A 24,212-nucleotide genomic window follows, 5' to 3' on the forward strand; every position below is an offset into this window, starting at 1 on the left:
AAACTCGAGATGCTAGTTTGCAAATACCTTTCAAACGCGTGTTAACTTACTATACTCTATCACCTCACTATGCTAGCTTGCAAATATCCCCCTCGATTCACTACTCACCACTATAAAAGCACCAAGACCTCCTCTTTCCTCAGGGTCGCATAAATTCCCAAACTCTCTCACGACAAAGTTCTTAGAGGTTTCTCATTCACTAACTTGACATTCGGAGAGTTTTTGGCCAGTACCACGTCGGTGCTTTCTGTTGGGTCCTTTTGCTCTTTTTCACATGTAGCCATTGAAGCGATTTGGAGCCTATAACTTACTGATGATTTGAGCACATCATAATAATTAATATCCACTAACCTTAATATTGTTTAAAGTTATATTTAATTTTTACTACATTATGAATTATTTACATTATAAAAATAGTTTGATATTTTATGAATTATTTACAACCTTATACAATTCAATCTCAAGTCTAAATAAGTATATCTTTTGCATGTATATATAATGCTATTATACATACACAAATAAAGTTGCATACTCACAAGTTTGTTCAAGTATACACTATAATGTTTGAGTTTTGCTCACTTAATAATTAAGGTTTGTTGATGCTCATTTTGGGAAAGCCCGGCAGCAGGAAAAAGCCTAACTACATGGGCAAGAAGAGAGTTAATGCATTGAGAGAAAGAAACTCATGAAACCCGAATGGTAGGAATGATGAGACTTAGGCCCATAAGTAAACAAATGGGCCTTGTGAAAGCAAATGGGCCAACAGGAGCTTAAATGAAGAAGCAGTAAACCCATGGGCATTATGTGATGTAGAAAAGTGAGAATGGGCCACATCAGGCCTGAAGTAATGAAGTAAGAAAGTAAGGGGTTTATAGAAAGCCCATGAACCCCAAGGATGAAGGATATAGTAATTAGATTAAGGAAGCTTAAAAGGAGTTAGTAAAAGTCCATGGGACTGTAGAGTTGGAAATGGGCCAAGGATGTCCAACAAGGAAGAAATGGGCCAAAGGAGTCCACAAGCAAGGTACTGGGTCTAGGAAGCCCAAAGTAGCATGAGTATGAATCCAATAATCATATTGGGTCATTGAAACCAATTGGAAAAAAGAATGTGTAGCAGGCCCAAAAGAGGCCCAGTAGGGGCGGTTCAAATAACACCATAGCAGGAATGGCAGGGTGGTATGGCAGGAATGACAACAAGATTACGGAAGGAGCAAGAAATGGGCTTAAGAAGGGAGAATCCATAATCAAGCAAGGCCCAGCTCTTGAAAGGAGCAAGCCAATAAAGAATGGAAAATCAAAAGACAGTTCACGCCATAAGAGGTCGAGGATGAGCGGCAGAATGCACAGATAAACCTCCAGACCATGGCAAACGCATGAACAGCAGACAAGCTTTTGATGTACACGGAAGAGGAGCACACACAAGGCCCAAGCACTACCAACTTGTACCCAGCCAATACAGGGATGGTGGGTCATGAGTTAGAGGTAAGAGGGGGTATGGTCTGGCGATGGGGAGAAGGGGAAAGCCTATTCTGGGGTTCCAGCTTGAACTCTTTTGGAGGAAATGTCCTGCTGGGATGACATACCACCCAAAAAAGGAAGGATGAGTTGGGACAACTAGGTGCATGCCATGAGGGATAGCAAGAGAGAATAGCCACACCGTAGAGGATAAGAATGCTATGGTGAACAAGCAAACAAAAAAAATTTCTTTGTCTGGTAATGGATAATGGTATAGCCACACAGGTAAATGGTGGTGGCTAGGCTGCTGACAAACCAGTGAGTGGTCGAGAAGGACACCTAAATCCAGACAAAAGTAGTTAAAGGCTAACAGGGTAAAAACCAATCACGGCAAGCAATATATATAGGGCTCTTGCTGTGCACAGTAGAAATCAACATAATCGCAACAATAGCGATCATTAGGAGAGAATCACAGTATCACCATCACCACAATACTACATGAGTAAACACTAAGAAAGAAAAGAAAAATGAGAATCAGAAAACAAGGATGGGTCATGGGTTAGAGGTAAGAGGGGGTATGGTCTGGCGATGGGGAGAAATGGAAGGCTTATTCTGGGGTTCCAGCTCGAACTCTTTTGAGAGAAATGTCCTGCTGGGATGATATACCACCCAAAAGAGGGAGGATGAGCTAGGACCACTAGGTGTATGTCATGAGGGATAGCAAGAAGAATACCCACACCGTAGAGGATAAAAATACCACGGTGAACAAGCAAACAAAACAATTTTTTTTTTTTTTTTTGGTAATGGGTAATGGCACAGCCAGCACAGGTAAATGGTAGTGGCTGGGTAGCTGACAAACCAGTGAGTTGTCGAGAAGAACACCCAAATCCAAACAAAAGCAGTTAAATGTTAAAAGGGTAAAAACCAATCACGGCAGATAGTATATATAGGGCTCTTGCCGTGCACAGTAGGAATCAACATAATCGCAACAATAGCGATCACTAGGAAAGAATCATAGTATCACTATCACCACAACACTACACGAGTAAACACTAAGAAAGAAAAGAAAAATGAGAATTAGAGAACAAAGAAGAAAAACAGAGAGTGTAGCACGACAAGCATACACCAGTAGGCTTACCCCTTCTCTCCCCCTAAAGGCCTACTTTCTATTGGGAAAAAAGGATTCTTCCAGGCACAAACCATTCAGGCTCGTTCCCTCAAAGTGAATAATTTATACAGCAGGATCTTCTTGAGAGGTTATTCACATTGAGGAAATGGTTTCCTCCTTAATCTTGGTCTCGTAACACAACTTATTACTGCAGATTGACCCTTTTCTTATCTGATTTAATTACCATTGTTATTTCCCTCCATATTTCTGCCATTCCTTTTACGACGCGTTTTCCATTGTTGCATTTTCATTTTAATTAAGGACCCTTTATTTGTCTTGTCTAACAGCAAACGCATTTCTTTGCTTTATTCTATTACATTCCGCCTGCCATAGCTCTGTTGTAACAGCTACGCCTGCCATGGCATGTGATCATTTTTTCTATAAAAAAGGGGCATCGTTTGTGCACAAGCTGGGCCAGGGTGAGTTGCAATTGGACCAGTCCTGATTCTCCTACCTAGAATACTTGGGCCTCAGTACAGCAGGAGGCAGCTCAGCTCAACATTTCAAAAAGGACCCACCACAAGATTAAACTTGGCCTGTTTGCTAATTAAACAAATGTAATCAAGTTTTTTCTCAAACTATGCCCAAAGTGTTCATAAATAAGTTGATTCATTTATAGCCATCAAGCGTTAGACCTAAAAACTAGATTGCTTGTTTGGTATAAGATTATTTTCATTGGTTTATTGTTTAAAAAAATAAGCAAGACAAAAATATAGTTTATCTCAAAAAAAAAAAAAAAAAAACTATAAAAGAATTGTACATTAGACTAATGAGCTGTAGCGAAAGAAGAGTTTTTATAGTGAATTGGATTTTGTGATAACAAAATAGTGATAGTAAATTTTTTGTTTAAATGTTGATGATATATTATAAAAAAAACAAAAATGATTATGTCCCTTATTTACTGTTTAGTTAGGAGGACATATGTAGGAAATTTCTTCTCAAGAAAGGAAAATGCTATAGACACAAGCTATTTTACAAACTGTTGATATAGTAAATGGTTATTGGTATATAAAAAAATGATATTAATGATGAGTCTATATAAAATCCAATAAAAATTTGTCACATCAACAATTTACAAAAATATTGTAAAATATTTTGCGGTGGCGGTAGCATCACTCCTCAAGAAAATAGTTTATTCCTGTTTTTGGCATCGAGGATGCAATGGGTTGTCATATTTTCTTCTTTTCCCACTTTTATGATTTCCTTAACTGGCTCTATCTTTTCAGTCAAAAAAAAAAGAAAAAGATTTCCTTAACTGGCTTTCCTTTTCTGATCTCTATTTCCTTAAAATGCTTCCAGATTGCTCACTCCACTGGCAAATATTGATCTTTGATTGCCGTGTATGATTGGTTTCATTTGAGATTATTAGAATTGGTGGAATGATGGCATGAAATGTAAGACATTTACCTCAAGTATAATGTAGTACTGGCTCGCATTGGTATTTGCAGGCTTCCAGCCTTACAGCTGCGCCTTTTTTAGTGCAGCCTTACAGCTGCTTCTGTGTGTAAATTTTAAACTACGTATTTTGATTCTTTGTTCAATAATATTATAAATTCTATGCTCTGCCCCGACATTTGCACATTTAGATGCTACTACTGTACTAGCAAGAGGATTAGCTGCCAATTTGCCAAAGGTATCTATCCAGCAGTCAGTCAGTACTATATATTGGAATATATCCTTCACACAAATATAAAAAAACAATAAAAAAAACGCATATAATTGAACTTTCAAATCAAAGTTAGTATAACAAAATGGTTGATGCAGTTGCTGCCAAGACTGCTTACCAAGTAGGAGGCAGGTAAGCAATAGGAGTGGCTATGTTTACCATGCAGCCATTGTTTCCTAACCAAAAATAATCAAACCCCCACCAAAAAAAAAATTTGAAGAAGAAAAATGAAATAACCTATGCATAGGAAGAGCCACCTCAAGAAAATATTGCATTATTTTTGCCTTTCTAATTCTAGGTAATATCAAAGTATGAAGTCTATTCAGGATTTTCGTTTAAAAATGATAAAAAGAGAAAAAATGTGGAGCCATTTACTCTTATAAACAGTCAATTTTATTGGAAGCATTATAAAATACATGTTCTTTACAAATGAAATTATTGCGTCAAGCCACATGGGCATGCTCATGTTTTGGAATCAGTGGATCACAAGTACTTACAAGAACAAAGAATAGGCATGTACATTATTGAGGAAATACGGAATATATTAGCCAAAGGTTTTCTCACTGCTGTAACACATATACAAAAACCCGTCATCATCCTTGTAAGATTCGTATATGGAGCCCATAAGACTGGCTGTAGATGAAAATCATTATCAATATGTGTTAGGGTGTTTCTAAAACAAGGCAGAAGCTAACCCAACTTCAGCAAGAGTCAACAAAACTGCTCAAGTTACCTGTTTGAGGCAATGTGTTTTTGATAAAAACAAACAGAGCTTTTCCTGGAGCCAAATGTAGTCTGCTACTCAAGATGTGGATAAATTGCCCAACAGACATGTCTCGAGGAACCAGGAATCTAGAATAAACAAGTATATACAAGATACAGCTTAGTCTCCTCTATGTTAGAATCTAGAAAAAGAAAGGGCCAATATCTATCAGTTAACTAGATGGCGATTCAACAGCAATTGGAACTCATAATCTGCACTGAATCATTTTGATTTCATCAAAATGATAGAATAATGAGATTCATCTAGGAACAAGATTCTGTTGTTCAACATAAAGAGCAACAGGCAAAGAACATGGAAGAATACTCCAAACACTAAGCATAACTGACAAAAGCAAAGCTCTCTTAGTTTCTAGATGAAGATGTTATCCACACTAAATGAGACTAATAACATATAGAAATGCATTAGCAAATACATTACGACTGCACTAAACCAGGAAAATAACCTAAAGTCAGCAACCTTGTCTATTTGTCGCATGTCAATATCACAAAAATTGCGGCCAAAATGTAAAAAAGTTCTTTAAGTTGAATCCCACATGTATTAATATGGCACGAATGTTGCTTTTAACAAAACAAAGTTAGTCTAAAAGCATTGCAAGAAACATAGAAAATTATAATAGCTCAAGTGGTAGAGCCTACTTTTTCTTTTCCATTTCAGGCAGGTCTGTCCTTGAGTATCTTTCAATGATTATCTGCAAGAACACACAAAGAGAAACCTTAATGAGCTGCAACAAATAAAGTTTTTAAGAGTGAACATAATAATTAAAAATACATTAGATATTTCAGCAAAAACAAAAGCAGAGAGCCAGAGACTATCACAAATTTTTTAAAGTTGAAATTCACATAGGATCTGGGTTCCTATATGTGCCAAAAATGATAACCAAATCCAAACTAAAGGTAGCCTCTTGTCACAGAATCATCATTTAAATTTGATCCTTTACTTGTAAAGAGGAAAACCTGAAGCTTCAGAATTGATCTTATTTAATCATTTATTTAGTTTGGACGGTGATGTTTTGGAAAGTTTGAGATCACTAGTAATAAAAGAGGCTTTTAGAGAGCCATTGCACTCACAAATTCAAACTTCGATTACTCAACAAACATTCAATTTAAGCTGCTAAGACATCTCAACTTACAATCACATTAAATAACATCAACCTTTTGACCATGGCCTATTACAGATTATAGCAAAAAGGGCATAAGCTAATGCTTTTTCAAATTATCATGACCAAAATATCGACAGTCCAACATTTGTACATCCCAGTTTCTCTTGATATCTTAGAGACAATGACTCATATTTTGAATGCGAATGTAACACCAGTCACTACTTTAGAAGCCTCATGGGTAAGGGTATATTGGGAAATTCAATTTAGGGAGTTCTCAGCGGCTTGCTCCCATGGATGAAGACACTGAACCGCATAAATCTCTGAATTGATTTTACTTTCTTTTCTTTGTTGGGGGGAAAAAATTAACGCATGCCCTAAGGGTATTGTCTAGCAAATATTTTTAAAAACTTTTTATGGGAAAAAAAAATGTAACTAACTTTTTTGAGAAATAATATATCCACAACATTTTTACAACAAATTCTAAGTGGCAGATTATTACTGGTTGTTATTGTTGGGGCAAAAAAGTCATATTAGTGTTAGATTTAAATTTAAACTAATAACAACTAACCACCTGTGATTTGTTGTAAAAATATTGTGAACGTACCATTTTTTTTTTATAGCTTTTTATATTTCCCATTAAAGTAATATCAAAAGTCAAAACTATCCTAAAATGATCAATTAACAACTGCCCATGGGCATTCGTTAACTGTACTCTCTTTTTATGGTCTTAACTTATCTCTCTAATTTTCCCACTAACATTGCTCATATCTGAAATCTTCAACATTTTGCCTACATAAGAAAGGAACCATTGGTAACTTTCCTGATATTAAGGAGCAATCATCATGGAATCTACACCATAATTCAATCCAATTGTATCTATAAAAATAAAGTTATTGAATACTCCAAGAGTACAAGCATACTCCCCTCTCACATGAATCATGGTCCCACTATGAATTTAATTAGTGAAACCCACAATTATGTGGGAGAGGAGACTATGCAGTTATGGTATTCCAAGATTATTCAACAATTAACCTCTATAAAAATGAAATAAAATAATCTTGTAGTGCTCAAATTCCTATATCTACTAACCCATTAAATACATGATCTATTCATAAAATTATAAATACAGATCAAGTAAAAATAAATAACTAATTCAACCCAAAACGAATAATCATGCAAAATTTTTTTTTTTGGCCACGTTACAATTACTAATTTTAATGCAACACTTATGATAAGGCAATTTAGAAAACTTACAGGGACTCGGTCAGGGTATTTCGAAATGATATTTTTTGAGTCTTCAACACGTTCATCTGCACCAAAAATAAAATTAAAAAAAAAAAAAATCCCTTGGATAAAGAAATATAAGAATTTGAAGGAAATTTTGAAGTTTGTAGAGAAGAACGAACCAATGGAGTATTGGTCCTTGAAAGAGTTAAGCTTCCCCATAGATTGTGGTGTCGTTTAGAGGGTTTGATTCAGAGAAAGGAATTGAACTTTCTTTTTTGCTTTTGGCGAAATGATATAGGATTTGAAATGGAGGGGATTTTTTGGAATTTTCGGACAAAGACAGCTGGAGAAGATGTGTGGTTGTGTTACGAAATTGTCGTCTGTTGCTTGATTCTGCGGTGAGTTCTTTTGTCCAAAGTCAAATGAAGGAAAATGTTAAAAAACAAGCGCCGATTAGGCCTTTACTAGCGGTGGATATGGGCCTGTGTGATTTGGGCTTAGATGTGTAGACAATGAGTGATGGGCCTTAATTACATTGTTGCTTCTATGGCCATGGTTAACAATTTAAAATACTATTTAGACAATTGCAGTTTATAGACCCAAGTTTGAGAGAAATTATATGTTCCTCATGGTAGACCACGTCATTTATCCACCATTTCAGTAAAAAACTTTCACCTATTTAAAATTGCTGAGTCAGTATTCAATTTTTATTTACAACTCCACAATTTTAAACATGTGGGAGTCTTTTACTGGAATGGTGGACTATATCACTTGTCCACCATGAGGACCTTATAATTTTTCCAAGTTTGAGGTCATTTTGGTTTGGCGTAATAAAATTGAATACAAATCTTCTATACTGCTTTTGTGTCACTTTATATTCCACAAATCAGAATTTATTATGTGGATTGATTTTTTTTTTTTCATTTTAAGCTTTATGATTGGTAATGCATAAAATACTATTTAGACAATTGCAATTTATACCCAAGTTTGAGGTAATTTTAGTTTGGCATACTAAATTTGAATACAAGTCTTCTATACTTCTTTTGTGTCTCACTCTATGTTATGCAAATCATAATTTATCATATGGGTTGATTCTTTTCCATTTTAAACTTTGTAATTAGTGAAGCATAAAGAGAGATAGAAGATTTGTATTCTCTAAAATTTTGACATTTGCATTCATATTGTTATGTATCATCTATACTATTATTTAAGGGGCTTTCATTGTTTGGATTCCTCATTTTTTAGTTCAAAAATACCCATACATCCATATGTTTAAGTAGAGACAAAACTAAAGGACCATTTGGTAAAAATATAACTCTAACTCCCACTAAAACATTGCCTAAAAAATAGAACCACTCTCCTATTAATTTATAAATTAGATTTTCAAAATAAAAATTATATATATAAAATAAAATAAAAAATACAATTTTTTTTCTACAAAATAAGACCACTTTTAAAAAAAAAAGCCTCATCGTACGCGCGAAGCGCATGTGATGAGGCTAGTTTAGATTTAAGTTCTTTGTCAATGTATCATAATGAGATGTCTATTAAGTGCCAAGTACAAAATAAATATGTTGAATTGATTAATGTTACGTTTACAACAATTTCACAATAAATGCTAAGTAACAATTGACAAGTTGTTATTAATAGTTAAAAATGTGATGTCAGAGGTAGGTTCATATTAGACCCAATAAAAAACTTCCACCTACAATTTTTTGTGAAATTATTGTGAGAATATTGTTCATGCATTACTTTTTTTAATCTTTCATTTAGAAATTGCTTGGCATAAACAGTGAGTTTGAACAGCACATTCATGATTGTATAGGTAGAATATTGTGATTGGTGTTAAAAGAAAATGTATGGTGTCAATAGTAAACCCATATAAGTGACTATGAAAAGAAAAAAAAATGTTATATCCACAATATTTTTATAAAAAATCTTAAGTAGTAGATTATTACAAATTGTTATGGGTGGAAAAAGAAATAATTTAAGTGGTAAATTCAAATTAAAACCAATAATAACTTATTACCCAAAGTTTACTTTAAAAATATTATATAAATACCACTTTCCTTATTTTTCTTAAGATTTTACAAACATGTACTCTTAATAGTATACTATTTTTTTAAAAAAATTTATCAAAAATTAAAAAAGTTATAATTTTTCGTAAAATATTTTTAAAAATGGATGGATTTTTCGTTAAGGACCATTTTTCTTATAACAATTACCTTTTTTTTTTTTTTAAGAAAACACAATCATAACCAACAACTTTGTTTCCTGACATTGTTGTCGCTCAAATTATATAAAGTTGGTCTCACGTCTATTGCCATTGTAGCTAGCTCGATTTTTGATGACGCCTAGATAGCCTTTAGGTGAAAATGAAATCAACCTTTACAATTGACAGTTATCGTGTTCCACCTCCTGCACAATTATGCTCTCGGTCTCGGTTTGGGTCCATCACTCTCTGTACCACTTCTTACCCACGTCGCCACTCGTGAACAAAATTATACAAGCACGTATTTCCAAGTCAAGACTCAAGAGCACCGACCTTTAACAACGGCTTGAGCTAAGTAATTCACTAATTTAATTTGTGCTGTCTTTTTCTTTAGTTTTTGAACCTTTCAGAAAAGTACCCTCCAAATTTAGTCAGTTTTTGACTGGGTTTTGGTGGCTAGCCACCATCAAGGTTGAAGAGTATTTAACACCAACTCACCAACTCACTCACCAACCCACTAACTCAATGAATGTTTCTGAACTACGATGTAAAATCATATACAAACAATATATAATGACACTTGCATCCTTGATTATTTTAGAAATCACAAGAAATTAAGGGAAAGTGTCACAATAGCATTGTTTATTGAAATATATATTAATCTACTCTTATTTCGAAAATATGTAAGAATCTATCACTTTTTTGATACTCAAGTTTAAGAAACTCGAGTTTTCTATAGTACTAAAGTTTTATGGAACAATTTTGAAAATTTTTTATGGTACTTGAGTTTCATGAACTCAAGTTTTATAAAAAAAATTTCAGCAATTTTTTCAAAAAACTCGAGTTTTACAAACTCAAGTTTAAAAAATGTGATAAATCCCTACATATTTTCAAAACAATAGTAGATTAATATAAATTTTAGTAAACAGTGATATTTGGTTATTTTGGCCGGAAATTAAGGGCAAAACCCTTGAGATCTTTGTTGGAGAACAATTTAGGCAATGTAGGGTAAAAGTAACTTGTAAGATGTTAATTTAAATAGCTCAGTATAATTATTTCTTCTTTTTCTTTAATCTTTTTTATTTATTTATGAAGGAATGCGCTATTTCAATTAATTACAATTATGCACCGTTAATTTCGGGGATAATTTCAAGATATGTCATGGAGGACAGGGAAAGTGTGGTTAGTAGAGGAAATTAAAAAAAGAGAAGAAGAGGGTCATGGTGAGTCATGGAAGTTCAACCAAGGTGCACAAGTCATGGTCACCGATGATGACCCATCTAAATTCTAAAGGTCTCTTGATGAGAAAATTATCATACAACGGCTACATGTGATACTATCTCCTTTTGATGACTTATCCAAAAGTCTTCATTTTTTTTTTCTTTGAAAATGTATTTTCTTTCATTAGGTGGATATGAGTATTTATAAGCATGACATGTGACACATGTGGGAGCTTTAGGACAAATAGATTACAAATTGTTCTATTAATAATCTTCTATAATCGGTAGAATTCCCCAAAATTAATAGTTCCTATTGACATAAATGCTTCCTCATGGTGTCTTATACTGATTAGTCTTTGTCTCATGACTCATGACCCACCAAACCACGATCTCTTTTGAAATCTCTAGACATGATATTCTTATTGTTATTATTTATTTTTTGACTATATTGCAAAATTGACTCTCTAAGTTTCAACTTTTGTCATTTCAGTCCTCTAAATTTCAGTTTTGTCATTTTAATCCTCTAAGTTTCAAATTTTGTCAATTCAGTCTTCTATTACCCTTCAATTAAGTGTTGTTGTTAACCAAACCAAAACGACGTCGTTTTGGTGTTTTTTTTTTTTTTTTTTAACTTCTTAATTTTACTAAAATACTTTAATTACAAAAAAAAGAAAAAGAAAAAAAGAATCTAATGGGAACGACCCTTACTCTATCCCAACCCAAAAGAAAAAGCTAAAAACGCCGAGAAGCTTCACTGTTTTCATGTAGTAGCTTTATTTAATTGGCCCACACCGGTCCTCGTTGGTTATAAATAGAAAGGGCTCAGAAGTTGAAGGAAATGATCAATTAGAACCTCTCGGGACTTGGACCTCACAGATTTGTTGGAGAGTTCAGATTCGGTGGATTTTTCGTCGAAGAACAAAATCTCAAGGAAAGCTACGGTGACAATGATGAGTATCGTTCGCCGGAAAAGCGCAAGGAGTCAGAACTGAGCCGGCTCGGAAACTCAACAGGAGATGAAGAAGACGAAGGCAGAGAAGAAGAGGTAGAGATTCAAGCAGCGATTGGTGAAGTACGAGGAGTTGCCGGAATATCTGAGAGACTATGAATACATATTGGACTATTACCGGTGCGAGTGGCCGCTCAAAGATGCATTTCTCAGCGACTTCTCCTGGCACAATGAAACCCTCAACATATGGACGTATGTGAGACCAATTCTCAACCTTCTCTTCTTATCTGTACATGTATCGATGATGTTTTTGATTTTCAAAGGCAGGGGAACGTCGTCAATCCCTTTAGATTTTTTGTTTTGTTTTGTAATTAAAGTATTTTAGTAAAATTAAGAAATTAAAAAAAAAGCCCAAAACGACGTTGTTTTGGTTTAATTAACGGCATCACTTAACTGAAGGGTAACAGAAGACTGAATTGACAAAATTTGAAATATAAAGAACTGAAATGACAAAACAGAAACTTAGAAGACTAAAATGACAAAAGCTGAAACTTAGAGAGTCAGTTTTGCTTTTTAGCATTTTTTTTTTTTTTTTTTTTTTTTTTTTTTTTTTCAGGAACCAATCAATCAACTTTTATTAAAACATCTGGGAGATGTCTCGAATGACAACAGGTGATGTATCAGCTGGGACCTCTTCTTGCTAGTCATGATGGACCTCAAATGCATAATTTTATGAGATTCGTGGATAAGGGTCCGTTTGGATATAGTTGAAAACTGAAAGCTAAAAACACTATAGCAAAATAATTTTTAAATGTGTGAATAATACCGTGGGACCCATTTTTAATGAAAAAGTTGCTGAAAAGTGAAGTTTGTGGGTCTCGTGAACAGTGCACGAGACCCATTGGTGTGCGAAAAAGTCAAAAATCACGGCTAAAAATAAAATAAAATAGAAAGGCGTGAAATGCTAGCGAATGCACTGTTTATGGACAATGAACAGTGCAAGAGGCGCTGTCCAGGAGAAAAAAAAAAAAAGGCTGAAACGCATTTTAACAAAACGTGGACACGTTCAGCCTTATCCAAACATTACCTAAATGCATAGATGTACCGGTAAGAGTACGAAAAAAGTCAAAGCATTATACAAGTTGAATTCTAATATTTTCCAACTATCCTCTAAGCACATTATTGTGACTGCTCAAAAAGATTTTTTTTTTCCAAGATTAATAATTTATATCTATTATAATTAAATTTTTTTTTTAATTTTTCAAACAAATAAAAGGAATATAATTTAGAGATAATTAGTAATTGTAATTTTTGTTCTGAATGTGAAAGAAAAAAAATCATATATTTTAGGAGTTCTTCTTTTGAATTCAAAATGAAATTTCTTATTTGACATTTATGACTCTATTTCTAAATAAAGTTATCATCCATTAATGAGGATATTTTTTAATCACATAAAAGCCCAGTTGAAAAAGAGGAATCCTCTTATATATCTTATAAATAATTATTATAACTAAAATGTAATTTGTGATTATTACTTGCTCTGTGACACAAATGGTACGTTAATAGCTCTTGTAATGGAATAGTTATTCATGTGTAATTGCAATTCGGTCATTTGGTTGCATCTTTATTACATGAATTAGTTATTCCATTGAAATAACTATTCTTTAAATTAAAGAATAACTATTCCTCTTTAAAATGGATGTAATAGCTATTGGAAAATTCTTAGGTACTCCCGGAGCACGGAAAAATGGTGCTCCTTCCTCTCACATTCATGGTGGACCCCATCATGAATTTAATGAGCGGACCACACCATGAATGTGAAAGGAGGGAGCACCATTCTCTATATTCCGGGAGTACCTAAAAATTACTCATAGCTATTAGCCTATTCCTTAGTGCATATAATAGGTTTTAAAATTAATATATTTCCAAACATATAAATTTTCCTTATACATCATCATTTACAAGCTTTCCATATGTAATAACCAAACTTATGAATAGTAATAGTTATTCCATTACAATGTTTTCTATTCCTAGTAATAAATATTATTATTCCTAATATAATCTACATTCAATATACCAAACGGTCCAAACATACCCTAATTGCCTTGGTGTTGGCATGTGAGTGTATTCTTTTATCTCATCCTTCTTCCCCTATGTGTGTGTGTGTGTTTCTCAATTGAAAAAAGAAAAAGAAAAAGACATGTAACTTGTGCAGCTACAATTTTAGGTACACTAAAATTTGTAATCATATGTTTAGTTAGTATTTTAATAATTTTAAGTCTCTTTTAATTGTAACCTATATTTTAAATTTTTTTAGAAGAAGCTTTTTTTTTTAATTTTGAAAAGAAGCTTATATTTAACTTAACTCATGATAATTTAATGTAATTTTTTGTTAGCACCTATTTTAAATATTATATCATAAAGTTTTAAGGAGGTGTTTTGATCATAATTAATATGTATATACTTACCATTTAGTCAATACAAATACTTATCAATTTTGTGGGTACTAAAATGAAACTTATAAGATGCCCATATAGTGCTTTTAGCGTTAACATATTATCCCAAGATAAGCCTTAAGGTGGTTTAGATTATAGGTATTTTTACAAAAAAAAAAAGGGATTAGATTAGGTGTATGATTTTTTATATGGTTCATTTAATATAGGATTCTTTGTTTTTTTTTTTCAATGAATAATTAATTTGGCACAAATATTAAAAATTTTAAGTTGAACACGTGGCGCAAAATTAGATCTCAATTGAAATCCAATTTAAAATTTAATTGAATTTTCTCTTAGCTTTGGTTTTAAATACACACACACACACTAGTATTACTCTCATGTGTTGCACGGTTTTGACTATAAACTTTTAGAATAATTTTATTCAAAAATAATAAATTGATAATCACTTGAGTCTAGATCATAAAAATTGTATATAAAGTATTGTTCTTAAAGGCCTCAAACAATTACACAACATATTTATATATAAAAAATTCCTAAATTTAATAATTAAAAATGCAAGAAAACCTTTATTTAGAGTTATATTTTGCTACACTTATGACCTCTTTTATCTAAAGAGGCTCTGCTTAAAGATGAGTGGAGAGTTGTGAAAATTTTAATATTAAAGGAGTCCTAAGGAAGAAAAATGATATAGAAAATTGTTAAAAAAATTTATTAGTTCAAACAAAGCAGCAAGATCATATTGAGGTGTGGATTAATTTTCATGATGTAGATTTAATATTACTTGGTTATAACAATCTTGTGAAGGAACATGTTGTTGGTATTCATAACATGCTATATTTTGTATTTTTTTTCATGAATATTCAAATGTCTTGTGGGTCCAAACTATAGGCATGAATATTAATATTTGTAAAAACCAAAACAAAAATTAACAATCTCTTCCGCACACATATAATATTACTAACAAAAAAAATAAAAATGAGAAATAGTAACATAAAAGTTTTACTATTCGAGAAAATTAATTTAATCTAATAATGCACATATAAACATGACACAAATACAACCCATAAATAAAAAGATAGAGAATACAAAATTTAATAATTCTTAAATAATATATAGATAGAGAGTAAACATTCATAGAGGTTTATATAATGGATTTCATGAATTTAAAATTGTCTTTATGACTCATAAGCAAAACCTTAAAAAAAAAAAACACAAAAACAAAAGAGGACAAATACATACTTGTAATAGTGTGGATGGTAGGTTTGATAAATAATTCTACCATAGATTTCACAAATGTCGAATTGCGTAAGTAATAAGAAAAAAAAAGAGAGAATTAGATTTCCAATCAACATAGAAATTATAAGAGAATGAGAATTATTGATAATGGGGAAGAGAAAAAATTGATTAGAACAATAAATAGTGTTTTTATCCCCCAAAAAAAATAGAAAAGAAAAAAAAAAGCAGAAAGAAAAAGCTATAAAAATAAGAAGAAGAAGAAGAAGAAGAAGAAGAAGAAGAAGCTATCCATAGGAATAGGACAAAGTTTAGCTACAAAATTGGTTGTAACTTAAGGCTACAAACTCACTCAATAAAATAAATATTACAATATATTTTGAAAATCTAACCGTTGAATTGTATATTCTTTATGCTCGTAATACATATGTTAAATTTTGTGTTAATTGGATATTATTTACTATATGATCTATAAACTTATATTTTGTACATAATTTTAAATTATAAAAACTTGCAATTTAAAAAATTTATTGATGGCATAGCTATTGATCTTTAATTTTCTTGAAATTTTGCAAGCATGGAGGATATAAGAAGAAGATGTAATCCAATGGTGAATTTATCAAAATTCATCTCCAATAAAAAGATATTAAGTAAGTTTGTAGCCTAAGGCTACAACTAATTTTGTAGCCAAACTTTGTCCATAGGAATACATTAAAAAACTATATATATATATATATATATATATATATATATATATATATATAATTTTCAATTGTGATGAACTTAGATTTCTAATCAATCTAGGAATAACTATTTACTAACCCGTGCTATACACGGGAACTTACCTATTTGTGAGGCGGACTAAAATAATTTTATAAAATCTTAAATTGATTAAAAAATTATACCATTGCATGATTTGCTTGCAATAGAGAAATGTAAGAGAAAGACGGGTTACATTCAAAAGAATAATCATTGATTGTAACTAATGAAAGTAATCAAAAGATTAAAAGCCTACAAAATATAGATAATATATGTGTGTGTGTGTGTGTGAGAGAGAGAGAGAGAGAGACTACACAACAGAGAAATATAAAAGAAAGATGTGTTACCATCAAAAGAATCATTCAGATGTTAAAATTTTTGAAAAACCAAAATATATTAAAGAATCATAAGATTTACTTCCTATAAATTTTTGAAACAAAACAAAATGTATATGATTACACAATAGAGAAATATAAAAGAAAAATTGATTACCTTTAAAAGAATAATACATGGTATAGTCTTTGAAATCTGCTAAAAAATATTAGGGTTTGTATTACTTTTATGGCAAAAATAGCCAAATAGCATCTTTTTGCAAACTATGTTGCAATCTACCATTGTTTCATAAATATATAGGGATCTAACACTTTTTGGGTACTTGAGTTTGGCGAAATCAAGTTTTCTATGAGTTTATGAAACTCGAGTACCATAAAAAAATTTCAAAATTTTTTCAAAGTATATATTTTTCAAAAAACTCTAGTTTTTGGAACTCGAGTTTCACAAACTTGAGTTTTAAAAATGTGGTAAATCCCTACATATTTCTAAAACAGTAGTAGATTGCTAATTTTTTTGCTAAATAGTGGTAATGGGCCATTTTCGCCATACTTTTATAGTGTTCAACGTTTGAGTTTGAATTTAAGTTGAATTTGTTAGAGAGATAGAGTTTCTCTCATTGTGAAGTTGATATTGTTAATTAAAAAAAGTTAAATAATTTTGTTTAAAAAAAATAATAATGATGTGGCAAGTTCTGGAGAGATCAATAAAAAGTCATAGGTTTCGGTTTTATTTTTTTATACTAGTATTAGGCCCGTGTGATACACAACTTAATTAAAAATCATGTGTAAATTAATGAAAATAAAAAAAATATTTTAAATAAAATAAAATTGATAATAAAAATAAAGTAATCTTTTACTCTATTTTTTTTAATAAATAAAGTAACATTTTACTTTAAGTTATATAATGAATGCATATTATGTAAGATTAAGTTTTTATAAATAAATTCACCTAAAAAAAAGTTTTTATAAATGTTGAGGACTCTTTTTTCGCCCCACATGACACTACTTCATTGGCACCCCATGCCACATCAACATATTATTGATTTTTTGGGTAAATCTATTTAAAACTCAAAATAAGCTCATATTTCATTCAACTACATAGATTAAGCTCACATAGCCCATGAGATCCTTACTTCAAGAGGCGGATTCACGGTCCACATTTCCTTTTCATCAATTGGGATCATAACCCATGATAACATCAACATTAACATCAACATATGGATCAGGCTCACACAATGAATCAAAGCTCATGGCCTATATTACCTCTCTTATATTCATGGAAAGCGGCTTTTTCAACAACAGCCCATATTCACACAAAACCCAAGGTACGTCGTCTCATCTTTGGCTTATGATCTAAGCTCATGAGACTCTTTGGGGAAATTTTGGGAGTCGTGGTTTGGAGGGCTAAAAGGTATTTTCAGTAAAGCTCCAGTGGTTTAAAGTTAATAAAAGAAACATGTTACTTGGCGTGTCTTCTTCAACTCCTTGAACTCTTACGAGTCCATGTGTAGCGGATAACATATGGTAAGCATTTCTTATCACATAACACTTAAAATGATAAAACTCCCCATTACTCTTTTCCTAAAACTTAATTTTCATCACGTGACAAAGACTCAATATCTCCAACCATCTAACTGTTGAGAAAATAACTGTTCTTTTAATCCCCAACTGTTGCTATATAAATTTAAAAACTTCATTATATTATTTTACATAAACTACATTATTACTTTCAGCTAAAATCGAACTCAAACACATGGCCTAATCTGATTGGCTATCTTTAATCTCCAACTATATACAAAATATTCATGATATCATTGATACTTAGCTGTTGTCTGCCACAATCAAACCATATATTCCTCTGTCAACTGTTAGAGTAAAGCATTAAATACTCTTCTTGCTCACCAAGATTAAGTCACAACACAATGAGACATTGACTAAATCTCTAAGGCTTCATTAACTATCAACCAACCATTCTCTTATTTACTAAAAATGTGTTGTAATAAAATCTTGGACCAAAAATACAAACACTCAAAAAGGAAACATTTCCAGCAGAATGCCAGCAGTGTATTCAGCACTTGATACCTGGCTGGAACTAATATCATTAGCCTTTTAATGCTCAAATCTCATCAGCCTGACATCTGACCTCATCTGCTTTTGCTCCAAGCAACAGTTGTCTTATGACAGCTATCTCATGATAGCTATCACAGCTTTTCCTAATGGCTGAGACAGCCTTTTTAAAATAGCTGTGACAGCTGACCTAACAGCCTGAGCATTACTGATTTTTCCTCATTTGGCTAAGAACCAAAGCCAACTAAGTAACTATCTTTTTCTTGCTAAAACACTTTCCTTTTTCTGTTGCTCTTTCCCCAGCAGCTACTGCCCATAATAGCAAGAATACCTTAAAGCTAAACATATCATTTTTGGCCAAATCCTATGATAAATTTTCAGAAGATTTTATTGCTAATTGAAACAGATTTTGGCTGAGATTATTTGCTAAAATACCCCCTTAAACTCAGCTAAATATAACCCCCTATCAATACCTCAAGGGGACACCAAGGGAGAAGAACAACTCTTCACAAGCTTCTCTATTCTCTCTCCCTTTAAGAATCTTCTGAAGCTCTTAATGAAGTTCTAAACTTCTGAGTTTTTTAGTTTTTAAATTAGGAACTAAACTCTTCAGCCCTTAGCTCATAAACACATTTTCATAAGCCTTCATACATCCTCTAGCAGTAAATCCTAGCAACATGACTAAACACACTACAACACTATTACCCCTCTTATACTCATTTTCTCATTCTCCATCTTCAGAAAATACACCTATCTTACTGCTTCTATCTTCAAATATCTAAACACATCTCCATACTCTTCTCTTACAAAATCTTTTCTCTTGGAAAGCAATCTTTACAACTTCTCAAGCGGTTATAATCTCATATTTTTACTCTTTAACCTCCATATCTCTCATACTTCCATATATCATACATATTACAAATACTACATCCCACAGAGTGAGGGGCAATTGAAGAGGAAAAATTAAGAACGACGGAATCAAATGAAATGAAGGTAACGGTACTGGGTTGACGGGATAAGAGTCAATGGATCAAGTATTACTTGACGTTTCTAGAATGTTAAGTAATATCCAAGGATTCTTAAGTGAGGCATACGTGCGCCCCACAACTAACACTAAGAGTCCTATTATGAATAGAATTCTAGATCATACAAAGTTCTACGATCTGCACTATTGATCAAGAAAACTCCTATAAGGAAAAGAACTCTAGAAGGAAAGAACTTGGTGAACAAGGCGTAAAATTCGGCCTTATATTGCTATAAAAACCTCAAAACCCTCATAAATCAAGGTACGCATCATTGACTCAACTCGGGCACTCTAGGGTTGTGAAAAAGTTCTAACTTGACATTCGGAGGGTTTTTGGCTGGCACCACACCGATGCTCGCTGTTAGATCTTCTCTTTTCGTTTTGTAGGTGTTGTTTCGGTTTGGGAGTGTGTGCAGCTTATTGGTGATTTTTCGGCATCATCAATTGGCGCCATCTGTGGGAAAAGCGATTGATCAGCCTTTGCTTTATCTCTGAGACAAGAAGTTGCATGGTACTCACTCGATCGATGGCAACAACCAACAATCAGGGCAACGAACCGCACGCCACGGCCTTGGAGAGGCAAGTCCAAACACTCGCGACAGCGGTCGAACGCCTAACCAAGCAAAATCATGATTTGGAGGAGCAATTGCAACAAAGGAATGCGCACCTTGGCACACAAGAGGAGGACCAGGAAGGAACAAGTGCTGAAAGGAGAAATCAGGAAGGACCCGAAGGTAGCCATGCTCTGAGCAGACCGGAGAGGCAGGACACTAACTGACCATCTTTCTCGGACACTCTCCCTCCTCACATAGCCACTGAGATGCAGATGATGAGGGAACGGATGGATGTGATGATGAATGCCCTCAAGGGTCGAGTATCCAACGACCTCGATGACTTGGTCTAGCAAACCGATTCACCTTTCACAGCACTTGTTAGTTCATGCCCCCTTCCCCCAAAGTTTCGCATGCCTCAGGTAGAGAGTTATGACAGGTCTAAGGACCCCTTAGATCACCTAGAATCTTTCAAGACCATGATGCACCTTCAAGGTGTGCCGGATGAGATCATGTGCAGAGTCTTCCCTACTACGCTGAAGGGACCTGTGAGGATATGTTATAGCAGACTGACAGCAAATTCGATCAGCACTTTCAAGGAGTTAGACGCTCAATTTGTCTCACACTTTATTGGAGGCCACCGATACAAGAAGTCCACAGCCTGTTTGATGAGCATTAGGCAACGGGAAGACGAGACGCTAAGGTCATACATATCCCATTTCAACAAAGAGGCTCTCTCGATAGACAAGGCGAATGACAAGATACTGGTAGCAGCTTTCACAAACGGGCTGCGGAAGGGTAAGTTCTTATTCTCCTTATATAAGAATGACTCGAAGACAATGTCAGATGTGCTCTACAGGGCAACGAAGTACATAAACGCAGAAGATGCACTGCTGGCTCGAGAGGAAAAGCCTAGAAAAAGGGAAAGACAAGAAGATGCACGATCGGATAGGGGGCGAAAGATGACTAGAACTGGAGAGTGACGGGAGGATCGACGATCCAAACCACCCACGGGAAGATTCATGAACTTCACCCCTCTTACGGCCCCAATCGACTAAGTATTAATGCAGATTAAAGATGAAGAAGCCCTGACGTTTCCCGGCAAGTTTAAAGGAGATCCTAACAAGAGGCCAAGGGACAAATACTGTTGTTTTCATCGTGATCATGGCCACGACACGGCAGATTGTTATGACTTAAAACAGCAAATTGAAGCCCTTATTAGGTAGGGTAGGTTGCAGAGGTTCGTAAGGAAGGAAAGAACGGATCAATCCCAGGAACAAACCCCCCGACGGGAAAACGAACGTCCTAGACCACCTGTAGGAGACATACAGATGATTGTAGGGGGCATTGCTTCTGCAGGGTCATCTAAAAAGGCCCAAAAAACATACTTGCGGATGGTTCAAAGCGTCCAGATGACGGGTTCCTCACCAAAAATGGCGCGACTTAATAACCCCAGCGTCGGGTTTTCGGAAGAAGATGCATGACGCCTTCACCACCCACATGATGACGCGCTTGTCGTCAGCGTACGGGCAGGGGATTACAACATGCATCGAGTTTTGATTGATAACGGAAGCTCGGTAGATATCCTCTACTACCCCGCGTTCCAGCAAATGGGGATTGGTAAAGAGCGGCTGGCTCCAACAAATGCACCACTCGTTGGCTTCGGTGGGACAAGGGTATACCCTTTAAGCGTCATCACGTTGTCTGTGACGGTGGGAGATTACTCCCAGCAAATATAACAAGTCAGGGGCTTTTCTGCTACAAAGTAATGCCTTTCGGCTTAAAAATGCAGGAGCCACATACCAGAGATTGATGAACAAGATGTTTGCGCACCAAATTGGTAGAAACGTGCAGGTTTACGTAGATGACATGTTGGTAAAAAGCACTTGAGAGTCCGATCACATGAGCGACCTCCAAGAGACTTTCAACACTCTTTAGTCATACAAAATGAAACTGAATCCGAGCAAGTGCGTGTTCGGGGTAATCGCAGGAAAGTTCTTGGGATTTATGGTATCCTAAAGAGGCATCGAGGTCAACCCAGAGAAGGTGAAGGCAATAATGGAACTGGCTCGTCCAAGGACGGTAAAGGAAGTACAAAGTTTGAATGGCAAGATAGCAGCCTTGAATAGATTTGTATCAAGGGCGATGGACAAATGCCTCCCCTTCTTTCGCACACTGAGAAAATCATTTGAATGGACGAACGAGTGCCAAAAGGCATTTGAAGATTTAAAGGTGTATCTCTCCGCTTCGCCGTTGCTCAGCCCATCTATGCCAGGGGAAGAGTTGTTCCTATACCTTGTCGTCTCCTCAACAGCCATTAGTGCAGCTCTTATTAGAGAAGAAGATAAGGTACAAAGGCCTTTATATTTCATAAGCCGGGCACTGAGAGGAGCAGAAGAAAGGTACCCTCAGATGGAGAAACTCGCCTTCACATTGGTGACCGCGGTACGGAAACTTAAACCATACTTTCAAGCACATAGCATAAATGTCCTAACAGATAAACCCTTACGAAGAGCAATGAGTAGCCCCGAAGCTGCCAGATGAATGGCATTGTGGGTGATCGAGCTGAGTGAGTTCGATATTCGATATCAACCGCAAGCGGCTGTGAAGAGACAGATATTAGTAGATTTCATCACTGAGTTCACCATCATGAAAGACCAGGGGGCAGAGGAGACTCAAATATGGAGAATCTATGCGGACGGATCTTCCACTAAGCATGCTGGAGGGGCCGGAGTGATACTCCACACCTCAGAAGGAGATAAGATCGAATGCATGGTCCGTCTGGACTTCTCTACCACCAATAACGAGGCAGAATACGAAGCCTTAATAGCAGGACTGGACCTCGCGATAGCCGTAGGAGCTAAGAGTGTGATCATATACTCCGATTCTCAAGTCATGATCAGTCAGGTTAATGGAATCCACGAGTGCAAGAATGAAAGAATGAAGAGGTATCTTGAGGAAGTGAAGGGTCGAGCGAACAATCTCCAGATCAAGTTGGTTCAAATCCCAAGGGAAGAGAACCAAGAAGCCTACCGACTCGCAAAGGCAGCTTCAGCAGAACCTATGATCATCCCCGACCAGGTATTATCCTTCGTCCAACTCTCATCACTATTAGATGGCACTAGCATGCAGGAGGTAAGCAGTGAGCATTGTTGGATGGCTCCAATAACAGCGTATCTCAAGGGAGGCAAACTGCCAGACAACAAAGAGGTCGCAAGAAAGTTGAAAGTTAAAGCCGCCCGGTTCGTGTTAATTAAAGACGTCCTATACAAAAGAGGATTCTCCTGACCGTACTTGAGATGCCTCGACCACGAAGAAGCGGACTACGTCATGAGGGAGGTCCATGAAGGAGTTTGCGGCAACCTTTCTGGATCTAGGTCTTTGGTGCACAAGCTACTCCGCCCAGGATACTACTGGCCAACAATGCATAAGGATGCCAACACATATGTCAGAGCTTGTGACAAGTGTCAACGATTTGGCAACTTCATAAGGCAACCAACGGAAGAGCTTACACCTACGACGGCCCCATGGCCATTCGCACAATGGGGGTTAGACATCATGGGCCCTTTCCCAACAGCGATAAGGCAGTTGAAGTTCTTAGTAGTTGGCATTGACTACTTCATTAAATGGGTGGAAGCGGAGGCTTTGGCCACTATCACGAAGAAGAATATTCGAAGTTTTGTATGGAGAAATATTATTTGCAGGTATGGTATTCTGAGGGTACTAGTTTCAGACAACGGAAAGCAATTCGACAACGATGCATTCAGAGATTTTTGTTCCCAGCTAGGGATCAGGAATCACTACTCGTCACCCGCAAGCCAATGGACAGGTGGAAGTCACAAACTGGTTCTTGCTCAAGATTATCAAGACCGGCTCGAGGGGGCAAAGGGCATATGGCCAGAGGAATTACCAAGCGTTCTATGGGCATACAGAATAACGGCAAGAACACCAACAGGGAAAACACCGTTCCGATTGGCGTATAGTAGTGAGGCCGTCATACCGGCAGAAGT

General features: G+C 35.0%; 3 protein-coding genes across 3 annotated transcripts; 2 read left to right on the forward strand and 1 right to left on the reverse strand.

The window, feature by feature from the left end:
* Window positions 1–4,659: 4,659 nt before the first annotated feature.
* Window positions 4,660–7,822, reverse strand: LOC142623888 (autophagy-related protein 8i-like). The gene is made up of 5 exons (XM_075797369.1): window positions 7,579–7,822; window positions 7,427–7,482; window positions 5,709–5,761; window positions 5,023–5,141; window positions 4,660–4,922 (listed from the first exon to the last, which is right to left on the reverse strand). The coding sequence occupies exons 1-5, from the start codon at window positions 7,616–7,618 to the stop codon at window positions 4,834–4,836; spliced, it is 357 nt and encodes a 118-aa protein (XP_075653484.1). The 5' UTR covers window positions 7,619–7,822; the 3' UTR covers window positions 4,660–4,833.
* A 12,859-nt stretch (window positions 7,823–20,681) lies between these two features.
* On the forward strand, window positions 20,682–21,185 carry LOC142624938 (uncharacterized). The gene has a single exon (XM_075798659.1). The coding sequence runs from the start codon at window positions 20,682–20,684 to the stop codon at window positions 21,183–21,185; it is 504 nt and encodes a 167-aa protein (XP_075654774.1).
* A 1,561-nt stretch (window positions 21,186–22,746) lies between these two features.
* LOC142624939 (uncharacterized) lies at window positions 22,747–23,490 on the forward strand. The gene has a single exon (XM_075798661.1). The coding sequence runs from the start codon at window positions 22,747–22,749 to the stop codon at window positions 23,488–23,490; it is 744 nt and encodes a 247-aa protein (XP_075654776.1).
* The last annotated feature ends 722 nt before the right edge of the window (window positions 23,491–24,212 follow it).

The sequence above is a fragment of the Castanea sativa genome, chromosome 2 (genome assembly GCF_040712315.1).
Source record: "Castanea sativa cultivar Marrone di Chiusa Pesio chromosome 2, ASM4071231v1".
Lineage (NCBI taxonomy): Eukaryota > Viridiplantae > Streptophyta > Magnoliopsida > Fagales > Fagaceae > Castanea > Castanea sativa.

Bases quoted from the DNA above. Each gene is read 5' to 3' on its own strand.
- LOC142623888 (XM_075797369.1), bottom strand. From the start codon at position 7,618: ATGGGGAAGCTTAACTCTTTCAAGGACCAATACTCCATTG. The intron at 5,762-7,426 runs GTAAGTTTTCTA...GTGTTCTTGCAG, and splicing joins AATACCCTGACCGAGTCCCT to ATAATCATTGAAAGATACTC. The intron at 5,142-5,708 runs GTAGGCTCTACC...TGTTTATTCTAG, and splicing joins CCTGAAATGGAAAAGAAAAA to ATTCCTGGTTCCTCGAGACA.
- LOC142624938 (XM_075798659.1), top strand. From the start codon at position 20,682: ATGATGCACCTTCAAGGTGTGCCGGATGAGATCATGTGCAGAGTCTTC.
- LOC142624939 (XM_075798661.1), top strand. From the start codon at position 22,747: ATGGCATTGTGGGTGATCGAGCTGAGTGAGTTCGATATTCGATATCAA.